The 20,009-nt window shown below is 49.5% G+C and overlaps 1 protein-coding gene across 1 annotated transcript; it reads right to left on the minus strand.

Annotated features, from left to right (window-relative positions):
• Window positions 1–10,248: 10,248 nt before the first annotated feature.
• Window positions 10,249–11,340, minus strand: LOC136509956 (pleckstrin homology domain-containing protein 1-like). The gene has a single exon (XM_066504536.1). The coding sequence runs from the start codon at window positions 11,210–11,212 to the stop codon at window positions 10,703–10,705; it is 510 nt and encodes a 169-aa protein (XP_066360633.1). The 5' UTR covers window positions 11,213–11,340; the 3' UTR covers window positions 10,249–10,702.
• Between the last annotated feature and the right edge of the window lie 8,669 nt (window positions 11,341–20,009).

Genomic DNA, 20,009 nt, shown 5'->3' on the forward strand with positions numbered 1-20,009 from the left:
AAACTAAGGTGAGGCTAAAGGAGGCCTTGGAGCAGGTTGAGCTCGTCCATCAGGCAGTAACAGTTGACCTGCCACGCGTCGCAGAGGTAAGTTCTCTACGTTTTTAGTGTTTGTCCTTGACTCCTTGGTCTTTCACTGGTTGTTTCAGTATGTTTGCTTCTCGCTTTATAGGATTTAGAGGTGATGTCGATCCGTAAGTCCTGTTTCCTTCAGGAGGAACATGGTCAGATGGAGTAGGAGGCAATGATGTCGCGGCGGCTTGACGAGCTTCGACGCTAGTTAGAATCCGCCCGCTGCGAGTCCCAAGACCGGGCGACCGAGGTGATGGGAGCGCAGGCTATGGAACTGCTTACGGCTGAATGGGTGACTTATGCCGAGTGGGAACTTGACGCAACAAAGGTCCACTTGGTGGAGACCAAGGCGGCACTTCAGAAGAAGCGGTCACACTCCGAGGGCAGGTGCTTGGGGCAAAGGAGTCGAATGCTCGACTGCTTGAGAAGGTGACCTGGCTGGAGGAAGGACTCTCCATCCTAGAAAGCACCCACCTTGGTATGTATTTGTTCTGCCTTCGGTTGATGCCTTGGTTTTTTCTTTCTTTTGCTTCTGAACTTGTCATCTTTTTTCCAGAACTAGGTGGAAAAATTGGTTCTCTAGAGCGAGAGCTGGAGACAGCCAAGGCGGCGATCGGTCGGAGCGCGGAGGCATAAGCCAAGTCCCTTCAAGTGAGACGTGCTCTCGAGGGGAAGCTCGACCAGATTCGTAACATCGCCTAGGTGGTAGTTTCCGAGGTGTTCGGGTCGGGGCCGAGCACCAGTACGCTCGTTGTTCAGCTAGTGGAGGTCCCGAACGAAGTTTGGGCGCTCATCTCCGACGGTATGTTCTACGGGACGTCGGGGGTGTTGATCTTAGTGGCGACGCACCACCCGGATCTAGACTTCGCCGCCATCTATAGAGGGTACGCTGACGGGTGGAGCACAGATGCAATCCATGCGCTTGGGGAGAGCTTGGTGCAATTTACATAGATGGTTGCCGAGCAAGTCTCCATGTAGTGGGTGATGGAGGCTCGTCGTTCGAGCGTGGCTGAAGGCGTACGCCAGGAAGATGTCATCTAGCCTGTAGAAGGAGTGGAGACCAGGTTGGAAGCGAGCATCATCCCGTCTCCAACCGAGCCAAACGTTGTCCCGTCAAAAAGCGAACTATCCTTATCCTCGTCGATCGTGCCATCAGCCGAAGCCGCCGGGCAGCCACAATAGAATTTAGAGTAGAAACAGTCAGTATATGTAAAAGGTAAGTTCTTGGGGGAACCCCCGTGTGAACAGTTTTTTTACATTCGTGAATACTTCAATTTTGTTTTGTGATGGAATCACTTGTAAGGGGAAGCTTGTCCCATCCGTCTTTGTTTTTACCCTAGCATAGCTTTGTTTTTTATCCTTTCTTTTTTGCACCTGCCCGTTTGACCCGTAGGCTGCAACCTTACGAACCTAGGCATGGCCCGCGTGGCTCAGCTATTTGTAACCGTAGGTCATGGCGGGGTGTGATTAGTTGGGAGTTTAAGACATAAGTTACGTAGGGTAATTAAAAGAACGGACTACTCTTTCATTTGGGTGAAAAGTATTACTATATGATAGTAAAAAAAAGAGGGGTGGTATCGCACCGTTGTGGAGCCCCCAAGCGACCCAGGCCGAGAATGCTCGGGCTAGGGTGCTTGTAGGAGCAAACGTTGAATGAAAGAAAAAATGGTAAGACCAAGCTTTAGGGGAAGAAACGACGTAACTGTTCGATGTTCCATGTGTTGGTGAGAACGTTGCCGTTGTCGTCCTTCAGCCGGTAGGTGCCCGATCAAATCACCTCGGTCACCGTATAGGGTCCTTCCCATGGAGAGAGTTTATGTTTCTCCTTGGTTGATTGGGTTCTTCGGAGCACGCGATCACTGACCTCGAGGATCCTCCCCCTTATTTTTCTTTCATGGTACCTACGGAGAGTTTGCTGGTAGCAAGCGGAGCGGATGACGGTCGTCTCACGAGCCTCCTCGAGTAGGTCAACCGCGTCCTGCTAAGCCTCCACGGCTCGGTCTCGGTCAAAGGCCTTCACTCTTGGGGCGCCGTGGTCGAGGTCGGAGAGCAACACAGCTTCAACTCCGTAGGCCAGGAAGAAATGTGTGAACCCTATGGATCGGTTCGGGGTCAGTCTCAGGATCCAGAGGATCGCTGGGATCTCTGCAACCCATCGCTCGGCATACTTATTGAGTCGGTCGAAGATGCGTGGCTTAAGTCCTTGGAGGACCATGCCATTGGCCTGCTCGACCCGACCGTTAGTACGCGGATGTCTGACTAAGGCCCAATCGATCCTAAAGCCATATCCATCACAGAAGTCCAGGAACTTCTTCCTAGTGAAGTTAGTTCCGTGGTCAGTGAAGATACAGTTACAAACACCAAAACGATAGATCATGTCAAGGAAGAACTTGACCGCCTCTTCCGAGCAAATGTTGGTGATGGGCTTCGCCTCTATCCACTTGGTGAATTTGTCCACCGCTACGAGTAGGTGAGTGAAGCCACCCGGGCCCTTTTTGAGGGGTCCGACCATGTCGAGGCCCCAGATCATGAATGGCCAGGTGATGGGGATGGTTTGAAGCTCCTGCGTCGGCAATTGAGTTTGTCGAGCGTAGAACTAGCATCCTTCACACCTATGGACGACCTCCTCTGCATCTCGCAGCGCAGTGGGCTAGTAAAAACCTTGGCAAAAGGCTTTTCCGACCAGCGACCTTGGGGCCGCATGGTGTCCGCAGATTCCAATATGGACCTTGAGGAGTTGTTTCCCTTGGTCGGTAGGGATGCACTTCATAAGTACTCCCTACGGACTTCGCTTGTAAAGTTCGTTACCAAATGTGACGAATGTCTTGCCGCATCGAGTGATCCATCATGCTTCAGTCCTTTCTGGTGGGAGAATCTCCTCGAGGAGGTAGGCGAGTAGCGGTGCTCTCCAGTTAGCTTGATCGAGTGCTACCACGGCGACGTCGGCGGACGACGTCGTCATGGAGGCACCAAGGTTGGAGCCCCTAAGTGCTAGATTGGCGTCGAAGTGTGTCTGGATCGGACGTTCAGTGATGCGGGCAGACGGCTCGTAAAGGTCGTTGATGAAGACCCCATCTGGAGACGGAACCCATCTAGCAGCCAATTTTGCGAGAAAATCGGCGACATCGTTGTCCTTTCGAGGGACATGATGTAGTTCAATCCCCTAGAATTTGTCCTTGAGGTTGCGCACCTCCTAGCAGTATGCTACCATGAGGGGGCTTTTGCAAGATGACTCCTTCATGACTTGGTCGACGACCAACTTCGAGTCACCGCGGACGTACAGCCGCGTAGCACCAAGCTCGATGGCGATGCGCAGTTCGCTGATGAGGGCCTCATATTCCATGGCATTATTTGAGGCCGAAAAATGGAGACGGGTCGCGTAGCGGAGCCTGCTCCCATCCAAGGAGATTAGAACTACTCTAGCCCCTGAGCTGGGTGCCATCACGGACCCATCGAAGTACATCGTCCAGTACTCGTGGGTGACGTCTAGGGTCAGGAGCTGGACCTCTGTCCATTTGGCGATAAAGTCCATGAAAGCCTGAGACTTGATAGCAGTGCGGGGGATATACCTGATGTCGTGGCCCATTAGTTCTAGTGCCCACTTGGAGATCCGTCCTACGGTGTCGCAGTTGCGGACGATGTCTCCTAGCGGGAATGAAGTGATGACCATGACTTCATGGTCGATGAAGTAGTGCAAGAGCTTCCGGGTCGCCATTAGCATGGCGTATAGAAGTTTCTGCACCTAGGGGTACCGAACCTTGGTGTTGGTGAGTACCTCACCAACAAAGTATACGGGTCGCTAGACCTTCAGGTGGAGTCCTGACTCCTCCCTTTCAACAACTAGGGCGGCGCTCACCACGTGGTTGCTTGCCACGATATAGATGAGGGGTTCTCCCCCTTCGGGAGCGACGAGGATTAGGGCCAACGATAGTGATGCTTTGAGGCTTTCCAAAGCCTGCTGTGCTTCCTCAGTCTAGACGAACGCGTCTGTCTTTTTGAGAAGTTTGTAGAGAGAAATCCCCTGCTCGCCTAGCCAGGAGATGAACCAGCTTAGGGCGGCCAAACAGCCGATGAGCCTCTGTATGCCCTTGATGTTGCGTATAGGGCCCATGTTGGAGATGGCTGTGATTTTTTGGGGGTTGGCCTCGATGCCGTGTTCGGACACGATGTATCCAAGCAGCTTCCCCTTCGGAACCCTGAAAACACATTTTTCGAGATTCAATTTGATGCTGAACCTTAGGAGGTTTGCGAACGTTGCGGCCAAGTTTGCGATCAGGTCGCATGCTTGAGCCATTTTGACCACTATGTCATCTACATAGATGGTGATTGTAGGTTTTGTCTGCTTGACTTGGTTAGGTTGGTTGAGTGGGTTGATTTGGTCGGCGAAGCATTGCTGCATGCACCGTTGATAAGTGGCACCAGCGTTCTTTAGACCGAAAGGCATGGTTACGTAGCAGTACGAACCATACAAGGTGATGAATGAAGTCGTGAGCTGGTTGGACTCTTTCATCGTGATTTGGTGATAGCCTGAGTAGGCATCCAGAAAGGAGAGGATTTCACATCCTGAGGTGGAGTTGACTATCTGGTCTATTCGTGGCCAAGGAAAATGGTCCTTTGGACAAGCTTTATTGAGGCCAGTATAATCAACGCACATTCTCTATTTCTTGGTCTTCTTTTTAACAAGAACGGGATTGGCTAGCCAGTCGGAGTGATATACCTCCTTGATGAATCCAGCTGCCTAGAGTTTGGCGATCTCCTCGCCTATGGCCCTGCACCTCTCGTCGTCAAAGCGACACAGGCGTTGCTTGGCGGGCTTTGAGCCCGGGACGAGGCGTAATGCGTGCTCGGTGACCTCCCGTAGTATGCCCTACATGTCAGAAGGTTTCCATGCGAAGACATCATGATTGGCACATAGAAAGTCAGCGAGATCGCATTCCTATTTGGCTGAGAGCTTGGCCTCGATCTACACCATCTTGGTTGGGTTGGTGGGGTCGATCTCCACCGCCTTAGTTTCGTCGATTGGGTGGAAGGCAGTCAAGGAGGTTGGCTTGTTGCAGTCTGGGATTGCCAGAGTCGACAAATTTCTGAGCTGAGGGAGCTTGGCTGAGTTGATGACGGTAGTGGCGAGCTCGTAATGCTCGTGGTTGCACGTGTAGGCGTGCGAAAATGTGCTACCCACAGTGATAACGCCATTCGGTCCTAGCATCTTCAACTTGAGGTAGGTGTAGTTGGAGATCGCCATGAATTTGGTGTAGCATGGCTGCCCCAAGATGGCATGGTAGGACCCTAGGAAGTCCACCACCTTGAAGGTGAGGACCTCCGAGCAGAAGTTGGCTCGGTCGCCAAATGTGACGGGCAGGTTGATCTGCCCGAGCGGGTATGCCTGCGTCCCTGAGATCACGCCGTGGAAGGGAGAGCTCACTGGGCGGAGCTCCAACCAGAGGATGCGCATGGCATCGAGGGTGTCGACGTAGAGAATGTTGAGGCCACTGACTCCGTCCATCAGTACCTCGGTGAGGCGCTTCTTACGGATAATAGGGTCGACAATGAGCGGGTAGCGACCTAGTCTGGCGACGTGGGAAGGATGGTCCCTCTGGTCAAAAGTGATCGGAGATTCTGACCAGCCAAGGAAAGAGAGGACGGTCGTTTCAGCGACGCATGCTTCTCTGTAGCGCACCTTATGCTGGTGCTTGGAGTAGATGGCATAGGATCCCCCAAAGATCATGAGGCATTCCTCAAGGTCGGGAAAGCCGTCATCATCCTTGCCTGTCGTGCCCCCTTTCTTGGCCGCTGCCTCCTTGCCCTTTCCTTCCTTCGGTCCGTCGGCCTGCTGTAGAAAGCGCTTGAGGAGTTTGCAGTCCTTGTAGAGGTGTTTGATAGGGTAGGCGTGGTTGGTGCATGGGCTCTCCATGAGCTTGTCGAAGTGGTCGAGCTGACCCTGCTAGGGTGCTAGCCCGCACGGTCGGCCACGGCGACCAAAGCGGAGTCGGCCAGTCGACGCCGATCCTTCTTGTTCTTTTTGCCCCTTTGTGTGGAGGGGCCCTCGCCTTGGTCCTCGCGATTGGCCTTGCCCATGTCCCGGCCTCCGCTAAAGACTGCTCTGACCACCTCCTCGCTGGAGGCGTGGTTCGTGACGATGTTGAGCAAGTCGCGGGTGGCACAGGGCTTTAGACAGCCGAACTTGTGGATCAAGGACTCACAGGTTGTCCCGAAGAGGAACGCGCTGATGACGTCCACGTCAACGATATTAGGAAGGGAGTTGCATTGTTTTGAGAACCTATGGATGTAATCCCGCAGGGACTCATGGGGCTCCTGCTGGCAGCTCTTGAGGTCCCAGGAATTCCTAGGATGGACATACGTCCCCTGGAAATTTCCGATGAAGATCCTTTTGAGATTCGCCCAGTCGCGGATGCTGTCAGGTGGGAGGAATTCGAGCCATGCTCGAACATGCTCCCCCACACATATGGGGAGGTATTGAATGATGAAGTAGTCATCATCCACTCCTCTGGCTCGCTAGGCGAGCCAAAAGTCTTCGAGCCATATACCAGGATTCGTTTCCCCAGTGTATTTGACGATGTTAGTGGGTGGTCAGAAATGCTTTGGGAACGGCGCTTTCTGGATGCGACGGCCAAAGGCCCATGGTCCTAGCCCTTCTAGGCTGGGACTTTGGTCGTCTAGTCGGCGACCATGCCTGGGGTACGTGTCCCCGCTCCCCTCAACGATCCGGCCAGGGCCCGTGCCGCCTGCTCTCACCGCCCCTTGATGGATGTCATCATCACACCGGGCTTGACGCCGATTGTTGATGCTGCGAGCGTCGTGGTTCGACCCGAGCCGTTCACGCACAGGTGGTCGGTGTGGAGCGAGCGCCGGGCCAACCCGCGATGCAGCTATGGCCTCCTGTTCCACGCCCAGCGATGTAGTGGTGAGCGGATGGAGCAATTCGACTGATGCGCCCCCATTCTCCCGGTGGGGAAAGAGGCCATGAGCCGGTATCGCGACGTAGAGCTCTCCTCTTGTTGAACGGCGGTGGTTTCCACCAGCGCCCGGAGGTTTCGGTGGATCATCTGCTCCTGGGGGTCGACAGGCTCGGGAAAGCTATGCAGAAGCATCGCTGCAGCGGCAATGTTCTGGCCAGCCCGAGCGAACTATGGGGGATCATTTCCTCCGTCCAGGATGTTGCGCTAGACCTGACGAGCGCGACCCCGGGCACCGCTTGCTAGGTTACGCGCACGTGGCGCGGCGTGCTGCGCCGAGTGCGTCGGCACAGGTGGCGGCTGGCTCTACCGCCTTTGTCGTAACTCCTCGCCATGCTCCTACGCACGCGCGAGGGCCTTCGCACGAGGGTCCGAAGGGGTGTGAGTCTGTAGAAACTCCGCTACCACCGGCGGCTGTCCTAGAGCGTCCGCCATAGCGCACTCCCGGGATAGAGGGTGGCTAGATGCCACAACATCGCCGATGCTGGAGCCATCGCTTTCAACCTCGTCATCCACGAGGTCGTGGAAAGAGGCGGAAGCGTAGCCCGCCATCCCCACGAATTTGAATGTGAGAGGGGGCGGCGTCAGCATCTTTCGGAGCCCCCGCGCATACGCATCCACGAGGGACGTGAGGCCGTAGGGGAACCGATCGCATTGTGGTTGCGGTGGGGCTAACGGGGTCCCTCCAGAGAGTCGGCGGAAGATATTAAATAGCGAGTAAAGATCAATATGTACGTTACTCACAGTGGGTTTGACCCCAGCATGGGCTCGGAGCGAAGCGCAGGTGTCTCGTTGTTGAGGTCGTCGGGTGGCTTGGAGCCGACGGAGGGCGCTCCTGCTTCGATGGACGTCAGGACAAGTGCCTCCTCGCCAAGGTGAAGCACGCCGAGCTGGTCGACGATGAAGTCTAAGCTTCCGAAGAGGAAGGTCTGGAACGGCTCGAAGACGGGAGGAACCCACATCCCAACATGCGGGAGCATGGGAAACTCCAACAAACCAAAGCGAATCGTATCGCTTGAGCCCGTTATGCCGAAGATGGCGGAAAGGTAGGTCATCCGATGACCAAAAGCGTGAACGTACGACATCCTCCACACAGATGACGCCAACTGTCGGTGCAAAAAGTGACCAACAAGTAAATATTTATAGTTTTGTCGTGCGTTGTGATCGGATGTGGCCTAGCACTCGATGACACAAGGTTTATACTGGTTCAGGCAACGTGCCCTACGTCCAGTTCCAGTTGGTTGGTGACTTTATTCCCAAGCTTAGGTGCTCGAAGTTTGCTGTGGAGTTACAAACAAGTGGGAATAGAAAGGGGGTGTTAAAGGTCCGGTCGGGCTCTGACCCGAAGGGCCAAGAGTGATGGGAGCTCCAACGTGCGTTAAGTATTGGAACGTATGCTCTGTGTAGCTTTAGAGTTCTAGAGCTGTGGAGCTATTTGAGTGCTCAGAATATCTAAGCTAAGCAGAGAGAGTCAAAATGACCGTCCCTCTGTTGGAAGAGAGCACATCCCCTTTTATAGGTGAAAGGGATGGCCTTACAAGTGAGAGAGAGCGCACGTATGCTACTCAATCTTGTTGCCCACGCTATCGGGTACAAGACGGTCGTTGGCGCCCACAATATTGTTTATGTCAGACACATGTGGCAGGCTTTACCGTGTTCGCCTGGTATGGCAGATGACGGCGCCCACAACACTATAAGACAAATGTCGGCGCCTACAACACTGTTTGGGTTCTGACATGCCTAGAAGGTACGGTCCTGCAAATGTGTATGGTACGGTCCTCGGTATTGCGGTTGACTTGAGCGCCTTGCCTTATCTGCTCGGCCTGATTCTTAGGTCCTCACCAAGTGGGCGTCCCCGATCAATTCCCAGTCGGCTCCGCCCGCGTCGGTCGGAGAAGAGCTATAAGCAGAGGTTCAGCATATTCCCGGTCGGAAAAGCGGGTCGGAGTCGGAAGCGAGCGTCGTCCCCGCCTCGGCCAGGCCTTCCGGTCGGAGACTGGATCGCTCTTCCGGCCTATCGTTAGGTAACTGGGCCGGCCCAGGAGTCGTGTGTTGTTGTAATGTCGTCTGCTGGGCCGAGCTTTTGCTGGGAAGCGGGCCCATCGGGGACCCTGGATTTATGAACCCGACACCACCTGTAATAGCCGGCTGAAATCTTAACTACTCAAGAGTCAAGATCCAGGTGCCATCAAGTCAAGAGGAAGAAAATATTAGATTGATCAACATGGGCTACAGCTCCAAACTCTATACATGGTGCTACAAACCAATGCTGGCATTCCAGTTTACATATTCAGACACCTGATTAACCTAGGAGTAGTTTGCTGTAAGGAGATAACCGATACCCTAAGTACTACACGTATTCAGATCACAACATAAGCATTTATGTATGGTTATTTAACTTGGTCACTAACAAACATATTGTACTGTTCCACACACATCAGTACACCAGTATTCCTACTCCCACTGCAGCTATTCTCAATTTCTCATAAATGTTAACACCCTAATAGATATCGGACACAAACTTTGTAAGCACATTACAATGGAACTAATGTTAGTGGCAAAGTATCTTACCTATGTCATAATATGAAACAAGCAGATCAAATTTAATCACAAACATTGGATTGTAAATATAACAAAACAGTTAGTAAATTATGCTATTGCAAGGTCAATACATAATATGAAAGAACGAGCTGATAGACATGCATAAGAAAACCAGACTTGTTACCGGGCAGCAGTCATCAACTTACAAGGCAGTAAACAAATGAACATGGTCACAGGCCACTGATCAATAGAAGGATAACATATAAGATACTGTGCAATATTAGCACCAGTTGACTTTAAAAAAAGGGCGTACCCAGTGCAGAGAGCTCCCGCACTGTGCGGGGTCTGGGGAAAGGTGTCAGTGGCAAGCCTTACCCAAGCATAATTCACAAAGGATGGAGGAAGGATCCATCCTCTTACTGTAATTTCTAATGACACAGAATTTCCACGACTACACAAATAAACACAGCGCATGAGCAGTACTGCATACACCAAATCACTACAGAAAACTTCCACTTCAGATTGCAGCATAAGACATCTTGATATATGGTTCTTTTACAGTTTTACTTCATGGTTAATAAGCATACTACAGCACATTCATCACTTCATCAGTGCTTGTGTTTGTGTTTCTACTTCTACTAGGACAGAAACTTCATAAGAGCAATAGAGTCAGAGCTAGGATCTAAACTGGGGAATCTTCTACAAAAATGCGACACAATAGTCAAATACAGTTCCATGGGAATAGAACGAGTCAAACTCAACAATTCCTGAAGCTGGAGTCAAACTCAACAAGTCATATCTATTGCAATTTCTGAAACTGGAGCCAATACATACTTCAAAACTGTAAAAAACTAGCCGGACATCAACCACCTGGTAAATTATGGTGTACCTAGATCAATTCGTAGTATATAGTATATATATAAAAAACAAACTATACACGAAGTACAGCTTATTACCATACCAGACCATGTCGTTGATAATTAATATACTACTACATATAATCAAGAGTGAAGAAACAAAGGAACGTCGGCACAAGCCCACAATCACTTGGAATTGGAAGTACATATGCTACAATTCAGAGCCATATCGAGAGAGTTCACAGGAATCACCGCGCCATTAAGCTGCTGGTTCACTCTCTTCGCTAGCCTTAGGCTGCGGCGGGGGCTGGGGGCGGCTGTCGTAGTCGACGACCTCTGCGTCGGTGACGGACCGGGAGTGCTGGACGATGGAGCGACCGATGGAGTTAATCCACTCCTCCTTCTCCTTCTCGGAGTCCGCAATGAAGTACATGGTCTCGGCAGGCGTGGAGAGCTCGAAGGCGAACTGGCGGTTGAGCACGTCCTCGGCGCCCTTGACTGTGAGGCAGGAGGCGACGGGGATGACGCCGCGGGGCACCGAGGCCCGCGTCACCGCAGGGTCCTTGAACCAGAAGAGCCTCCCCTGCTTGAGCACGAACCACCGCCGCCTCCACGTCTTGATGTACTCGCCCTGCTTATTTAGCCACCCCGCGCGCTCCGCGCCGTGCCAGAACTCGACGCCGCCGCCCGGGGCCGCGTCCAGCGCCGAGGGGGAGGAGGAGGAGCCGCTGACGCTGTCCATCACGGCGCGCCACAGGCTGGCCGCCATCACCACCGGAGAATTTGAGGATCGGGTGTGGGGTTTGCGACGGCGGCGGCGAGTCAAGGTGGGTGGGGGGCAATTTGTTCCGTGCTGGATTCGCCGGAAGGTAGTGCGTGATGTGATAGGATCGGCAAGCAGGAGGCATCCGATCCGACGGCCACATTTACAATCGAAAGTTTGTTTGAATCTAAGGTCCTTTGGGCCTTGTTTAGATTGCAAGTTTTTTCACTCTTTTTTCATCACATCAAATTTTTGGACACATGTATGGAGTATTAAATGTAGATAAAAAAATAATTAATTACACAGTTTGATTGTAAATTACGAGATGAATCTTTTAAGCCTAGTTAGGCTATGATTGGACAATAATTGTCAAATACAAACGAAAATACTATAGTGCCAAATACTGATTCATAACCCCAATATAAACAAGGCCTTGGTTTTCAAAAAACGGGAGGAATCGGAAAATAATCTACCTGATATATTATTAATCTATACCTATGTTTTATATTTCTTCCATTATAAATTACTAGCAAACATACTCGTAACAAGGGTTCAGGTCTACTTACTTTATCTTTCCTTCCAATTTTATTGTGGGTTTGATAAGAACCTTTTTTTGCTTTGTGGATAAAAAAAAGAGTTTTTTTTATAACCCGCTTATTTTATTCTAACAAATTCTATATGGAACTGCCGCTGAGGAGAAAATCGATCTGATTGTCTCTCAGCCTATATTGAATTTTGGAAAGAAAAAGCCAGAATTTTCTTCTTTTTTATTAACATTAAGAAAAAAAGAATATAATTAAAATGGAATTGGCAATATAATTTTTATGCACTTTTGAAATGAAAGAAAACGGAAGAATTTTTTGCAATCGTTATTTCTTGCCTACCGGGATAAAAAACTATCAAATATTCATAAAAATGATGACAAGAACATTACATATCTTTTGGAGTTATTCATGAAAAATGATGACAAGAACATTACATATTTGTCGAAATTATTTGCTTCGGCAACGGGGAATCAAAAAAGTAGTACTCGGGACACAGCGGTTCATGTATGAGGTACCCTATATCCGGCTGAGAGTAGATCTCTTATATTGTAGGCTCGACTTTACATGCTACTAGTGGCTAGTTGCCTGGGGTTGCTATGAGCAAATATTGGATCCGAGAAGATACCGATCAGGGGCTCCCCACACCTCATTATATAGTCCAGGGGGTGCGGTTATAGATAGAGTCGTTTATGTGTGGGTTTTCTAGTTCTTTATACAAAGAAATCTACAAGATAGAGTTGGTCTAAAATACACATTGTTATGCCTTGTCTTCTAAGTAGATGAGGTACCTGTTTGGGTTGAACTTCTCATATAGCCTACTTGGTGTGCCTTGTCCCCTTTAGGCTGTTTTACATGTGGTGATGTACCCTGGCCCTAGGTACATATCACCGATAGTAGCCCCTGAGCCTTCATGCGCTTCGGAGAATCGGGCGGAGGGTTAGCCTTGATAGAAGTCTGAATGTGAGCACTTTTGCATTTCAATGCTCTCTTATTGTTGAAGTTGACCAGGGCCACATAGTGGACCCGGTGGGTCTAGCCTCCAAGCGATTTGGAGAGTCGGGCGGAGGGTGATCTTGAAGTTGTCTTCTTCTGACCTTGAGCATGTGTCGAGCGTAACTAGTGATGATTTGGGTGAAGCCTAATAACGACATGTCCAAGCAGTCATGGTCGAGGACGTTGCCAGTGATCATGTGATCGGCTCGAGGGAATTCAATGATGGCATGCTTGAGCGGCCATAGTCCAAGACGTAGGCCCTGAAAGTAATGTTCGCTGATTTGTTGTGCAAGAAAAATACTGTACCATGGCTGATAAGCCAGGCTGATAAGTTCAAGCGAATAGGGTCGTAGTTAAAAATGGTGTGACCATGGAGAGAGCTTGACGATGGCGTGCTCGAGTGGTCACAATCGACGACCTTGCATTGGTGGATGACAGCGTGACCGGCTCGAGATAGTCTGTCGATGGCATACTTGAGTGGTCGAGGATGACCATGTGGTCAGTGATGGCATGACCCACTCGAGGTAGTCCGTTGGCATAATTGGCCATGCAGCCCGAGCCTGTCGGCCCGGTCTAAGGCCCATTTTTTGGCCCGGCCCAAGCACGGCCCGGCACGGAGGCTAGCGGGCTCAGGCTGGCCCGGCCTGAAGCAGCAGGTCGTGCTTGGCCCTGACCCCAGGCACATGGGCCGGCACGACATGGCCTGCTACAGAGCAGCCGACCTTCTAGCAGCCCGCCAGGCCGCCCCCCGTGCCCCCCCTGCGCCCGGCGTATATAAGCGGGGAGGGACTCCCTGGCTCCCCGCTCGACCGCCTCACCCCGATTCCCCGAACTCTAAATCCCTACCCTGCTCCCCACCGCGCCACTCACGACCACCACCACCATCCTCTCCCTCCTTCCCCTCCCTGCCGTCGGGCGCACCCAAGTCCTATCCCACCACTGGCGCCGCCTATGGCCCTCCGCATCACTCCACCTTCTCGACTCCCACCTCCCCATCCCTGCCTCCTCCCTCTCCGCTACCGTGTCCTGGATCCTCGCCTCCCACCGTGACAACGCCATGAGGTTCCATCTCCTCATCGCCCGTACCTCCGACTCAGACTTCGACTCCTAGATCCGCTCCCTCACCGCCAAAAACCTCCTAGAACTTGTCCTCCGGCACCCTTCCGACGAGACTCTTCACCTCCCTTCTTCATTCCTCTCCTTCCGGTCCCTCCGCACCGCGGAGCTCACCAACTGTCGCCTCCCCGAGGACGGCACCGGTGGCGGCGAGGTCTATTTCCCCCTGCCTCAGCGAGCTCACCCTCAAGCACGCCGGCGACCGCCTCCTCCATGCCTCCCCGCACGGCCCCACCTCCACGGCGAGCGCGTTGGCGACCGGATCTACCTCTGTGGTGAGTGCACCGGCCGTCTCCCTCCCATGACCGGATCTGCCTCTAGGGCGAGCGCGCTAGCGGTGGCGACCGCCTCCGTGGCTGCCCTACCTCCTGCTCTCCCTTTCCCTCTCTCGTGAGCCTTAGGCTAGCCCGACACGCTGGAGTGGCTGTGCTTCTTAGGCCAGGCTAGCACAAAAATTAGCCCAGCAGGCCGTGCCTAGGCTAGAGGCCAAGCCCATGGCCCTATGAGGCACGACTCGGGAGGCACGGCGTGCCGTGCTGGCCCGTTGGCTATCGAGCCATGCTTTCATAGGCCCGTGTTGTGCCGTGTCGGGCCAGCCCGTTGGCCATCACTAGTGGAGAAATAGGCTGTACTCCTGGTTCTCAACCGTCTTCAGTCCCGGTTTTGGAACTGGGAGTACCAAATCGGGACTAAAGGTCTCCTCCTTTAGTCCCGGTTTCGCCCCGAGACTAAAGGTGCACCTTTAGTCTCGGTTGGTAAGACCAACTGGGACTAAAGGGCCTCCCGGCCTGGCCACGTGGGTCGGCCCTTTAGTCCCGGTTGGTATTACCAACCGGGACTAAAGGTTTCCTTTTTTTATTTTTTTCTGTTTCTATTTTCAATTGATGATTCATTTTGGTTTTCGAATAGGTTTTCGAATACGCATTCTACGCTGCTAATAATATACGTATTCTACACATTTATAATGTTCGAACATTTTGTACAAACTAAAGTATGAAACTAACGTATATATTACATGCATATACATATATTGTACGTTATTTTATGTACATATAATATGTATGTATGTGTGTATATATATATATTACAAATAAAGATTGCATTGTATATTCTATCATATCCTTGGGATAACAAAATCACTCCATCTAGTTTGGCTTCCATGTTTCGTTGATGTCATTGTAGAACTCGACGGCGGGGTTGAGGACCTGGTTATTAAGAAATCCTGCTATGGTCTCTTGAATTGCTTTCAGTCGATCACGTCGTATGACTTTTTCCTTCAACCATAGAGTCTTCAATAAAAGTTAAAGGAAAAGTATTAATATATATATGTGTGTGTTGGTCACTTGATTACTTATATATATGAGCAACAAAAGAAATTGTGAATATATGAATATATTTATATAACATACTTTGAGGATCCCTTCAGGAGTTCTTTTTGTGTACGCCCCGATAAACTCTCAAACATAGTATTCTTTTTGTGCACATAGCTTCACGGTGGCTAGACATACATTTGGAGGTAGAATTCCTCTTAATGCAACTGGAAGCAATTGCGTCATGAGCACGTGGCAGTCATGAGACTTTAAGTTTAGGAATTTCTTCTCTGGCACATTTATCATACCCTTTATATTCGAGGAGAATCCAGATGGTACCTTGATGCTTGCTAGGCATTCAAACATGCTTTCCTTCTCTTCTTTGCTAAGAGTGTAGCTGGCAGGACTTAAGTAATGGCGTCCATCATCCGTCTTCTCTGGATGTAGGTTGTCTCATTCTTTCAAACACTGCAGGTCCTATCGTGCTTCAAGTGTGTCCTTAGGCTTCCCATACACACCCATGAAGCCTAGCAGGTTCACACAAAGATTCTTCATCAGGTGCATCACGTCGATCGCGCTACGGACCTCTAGGACTTGCTAATAGGGTAGCTCCCAAAATATGGACTTCTTCTTTCACATGGGTGCGTGACCGTCGGCGTCGTTCAGAACAGGTTCGCTGCCATGTACCTTTCCAAATACTACTTTCACATCCTTGACCATATTGAGTACATCCTCACCAGTTCGGTTGCCTGGCTTGGTCTAGTGGTCTGCCTTACCTTTAAAATGCTTGCCTTTCTTTCTTAGGGGGTGATTCGCAGGAAGAAATCGACGATGGCCAAGGTACACGACCTTTCGACATTTTTCAAGAATATACCTTTAATGTCATCGAAACAGTGCGTGCATGCATTATATCCCTTGTTTGATTGTCCTGAAAGATTACTTAGAGCAGGCTAATCATTGATTGTTACGAACAATAATGCTCGTAGGTCAAAGTGCTCCTGTTTGTGCTCATCCCACACACGTACACCTGGTCTGTTCCATAAAAGTAGAAGTTCTTCAACTAGTGGCCTCAGGTACACATCGATGTCATTGTCAGGTTGCCTTGGGCCTTGGATGAGCACTGGCATCATAATAAACTTACACTTCATGCATAACCAGGGAGAAAGGTTGTAGATACATAGAGTAATAGGCCAAGTGCTATGACTACTGCTCTGCTCCCCGAAAGGATTCATACCATCCGTACTTAAAGCAAACCTTAAGTTTCTTGCGTCATTTGCAAACTCCGGGAATTCTCTATCAATTGCTCTCCACTGGGACCCATCAGCAGGGTGTCTCAACATATTGTCTACCTTACGGTCTTCTTTATGCCATCGTAACAACTTTGCATGGTCTTTGTTTCTGAACAGACGTTTCAAGCGTGGTATTATAGGAGCATACCACATAATCTTGGTAGGGATTTTCTTCGTGGGACGTTCGCCCTCAACATCACCAGGGTCATCTCGCCTGATCTTATACCACGATGCATGACATACCGGGCATGCATCTAACTTCTCGTACTCCTCGCCACGGTAGAGGATGCAGTCATTAGGACTTGCATGTATCTTTTGTATTTCTAATCCCAAAGGGCAGACTACCTGTTTTGTTTCGTACATAGTGAAGGGCAATTCGTTATCCTTTGGAAGTATCTTCTTTTGGATTTTCAGTAACTCCCCAAATCCCTTGTTAGATACACCATTCTTTGCCTTCCATTGCAGCAATTCCAGTGTGGTACCCAACTTTTTCTGTCCCACATCACAAGTTGGGTATAGCAATTTCTTGTGATCCTCTAGCATGCGCTCAAACTTGATCTTCTACTTTTCACTTTCGCATTCTCTTTGTGCGTCACGAATGGCTTGACCAAGATCATTAGCAGGCTCATCTTCTGTCACTACCTCTTCTTTAGCTTCCCCCATTGTAGTATCATTGAAGGCACTATATTCAGCAATAATGTCATCATCATCCCATTGTTCTTCTTCACCTTCTTCCATTACAACCCCGGTTTCTCTGTGCTTCGTCCAACAAATATAGTTTGGCATGAAACCTGACTTCAACAAGTGTGAATGAAGACTCCTTGAGCTAACATATTCCTTTAAATTCTTACATATGGCACATGGGCAGCACATGAAACCATCGCGTTTGTTTGCCTTGGCCACACGTAAGAAAGAATGCACGCCCTCGATGAACTCTTGGGAGCGGCGATCATCATTGTACATCCAATACTGGCTCATCTGCATTACATGACATACATACCATATTAAAATCTAGAACATAATTAGTTAATTATATGACATGCATGCTACCACATAAGGTATTAATTTATGAAAGTCTCGCTACAATGTAGACAATCCCAACTACCACTAAAAAAATTAAAGCTAAAATGCACTTCAGCAGCATAAGGATTTCGCGACCAATCCCAACTAAAACAGACAGATCATGCATTTGTTCAACATCTATGGGCTTCTTCCGCAGGATCACTGCCTCATCAGCTGCCGTAGCTGCCTGTGGAAGAGAGTTTTGCACGTGTTCAACATACTCTTCCTCCCAGTACCAGCCTGAACATCCAGTGCCATCCCACTGAAATTAAAACAAAAAATTAGAACTTTAATCACAATCATCATGAAAATAAGTATAAATTAACTATAATCATCAAATGCGACAAAATAACTCACATTGTGATCCGGACACTTGTAGAAGATACGGCCCTTGTTGGGACACTCCTTCCTCACCCGGTACTTCATCACAATCTTCTCCTCACACTTGCCGCATGCAATGAGAGGAAGGTCCGGCCTCAGTCGCTTTGGAACCCGATGAGAGACCGAGGACCCGGAAGCAGTTGCCATCTACTCTCTATACTCATTTTTAATATAATATAAATTTCTCATTTTATAAATAAATAAAATTAAAAAAACTCTAAAATTCTCTATATCTCCAAACCATGAAGTGTGCTATGCATGCTAGAATTGAAAACTCAATACTAGTTTTGAATAACTACTTTAACCTTCCTTTATCCAAATACACAAACTTTAAAGTGATTTTGAGCTTAATTGGCTTACAAATAAAAAAAATCTAACATAAAAAAAACCACATATATCTAGTCCACAAAATGAAATAAGCTACTGATGAAACATGAGAGTATAAAGTTGGTAACCTTCAGAACCGAAGAATCGATGGAGGATTGGAAGAAATCTTGTGATACACCGGTGATGAGGAAGAAGAGAGGCCGGCAATGAAGCAAGAACACTGAGCTCGAAGTGGCTCGGGCTCGGGGAGGAACAAGGGCTATATAGGAGGGGACCTTTAATCCCAGTTGGAGACAGAAACCGGGACTAAAGGTCCCTTCCTAGTCCCGGACAGAGCCTCCAGTCGGGAGTAGACTTTTACTCCCGGTTGAAGGGACCAACCGGGAGTAAAAGTTAACCTTTAGTCCCGGTTGGTAACTCTAATCGGGACTAAAGGTCCCCTGCAGCAAAAGCCTGACGCAGTAGCCGTTGGGCAGTGTCGATGTTTGACCATCGATAGCCTGCCACGGGGGGTACCCGGGGCAGTATTGTTCGGGTTTCAGCGTATGCGGAACTCAATGGTTAACGCAAGAGACAGTCGATTTATCCTAGTTCGGGCCCTCGATCGTAGATCGAGTAATAGCCCTACGTCCAGTCGGCTTTAGCCTTTACGTTGGATTGATTGTAAAGTGTTGTGTTGTACAATTGTTGTCTTAACTCCCGATCCAAGGAGCCCTGCCCTCCTTTATATAGTCAGGAAGCCAGAGTCCTAGTCGGTTTATAATGAGAGTTCCTAGTAGGATTACAGAGTAATACTGCTACTAAAATTACAGGAGAAGAATCCTAATTGGACTAGGTCTTCTCCCTTCCTTGCGGGGTATCCTATGGGTCCCGCACCGACAAGCCCCGAGCACTTCATGGTTGAGTTCTGGAAGCCTCGTCTTGTTCCTTCAAGTCTCATCGAGCAGGAACAAGCGTCGTCCGAGTGCTTTCTTGAGCGAAACCGTGTAGCGCTTCTTGAGATCTTTGTGTGGTGTGTAATTTTTTGAAGAAAAAAGTACTCCCATTTGGATGTAGCCCCCGAGCCTCTTGCTGTTTGGCACAAGGAGCTTTGAGGGTCTTTTTCTGACTCTTTGTCGAAAGGTTTCCGAGCATATACCCGTCTTTTTTTGTTGAAAAGAGCTCGGATTTAGCTATGTCCGGGTTCCTTTTTGTTTAAAAGAGCTTGGATATAGCTATGTCCGGGTTCTTTTTATCTTGTGGCCTTGAAGTCGTCTGTCTTAAAGAAGTCTTCTGAGTGACGTGCGCTTTTTTGAAAAAAGGGCACTCACTGAGTGTAGCCCCCGAGCCTCTTGCTATTTGGAACAAAAAGTTAGAGGGTCTTGAATCTGAGTTGTTCGAAAGGACTATATACCTCTCCTTTTGTAGCCCCCGAGCATATATCTGGGTTGTTTTGTTCAGGAAGAACTCAGATGTAGAGCCTTGGCGTGTTCTCTAGTAGTCTGCTATTGTCAGATGTAGTTGTATGGCGGTGGTTGAGTGTAAATGCCTTTTGTTTATGGGTTGTACTGTGTTGGTATATTCTTCCGAATATGCTCGTCTTCAAGTACTGTTCCCTCTTGCCTGAGTCTTCCATTATTGAGCCCTATCTTTTCACTATATCCTTTGTTAGGCTTGTTTCGTTGGTACTCCCAGTCCATGTGCACCGCTCCTTCGATCTATAAATACCCTCCCGGAGTGCTTATTTTCATTCATTGAACATTCTGTTGAAACCTTCGTAGTCATGAACATGGTAGTTTGC

Source organism: Miscanthus floridulus, chromosome 16 (genome assembly GCF_019320115.1).
Source record: "Miscanthus floridulus cultivar M001 chromosome 16, ASM1932011v1, whole genome shotgun sequence".
NCBI lineage: Eukaryota > Viridiplantae > Streptophyta > Magnoliopsida > Poales > Poaceae > Miscanthus > Miscanthus floridulus.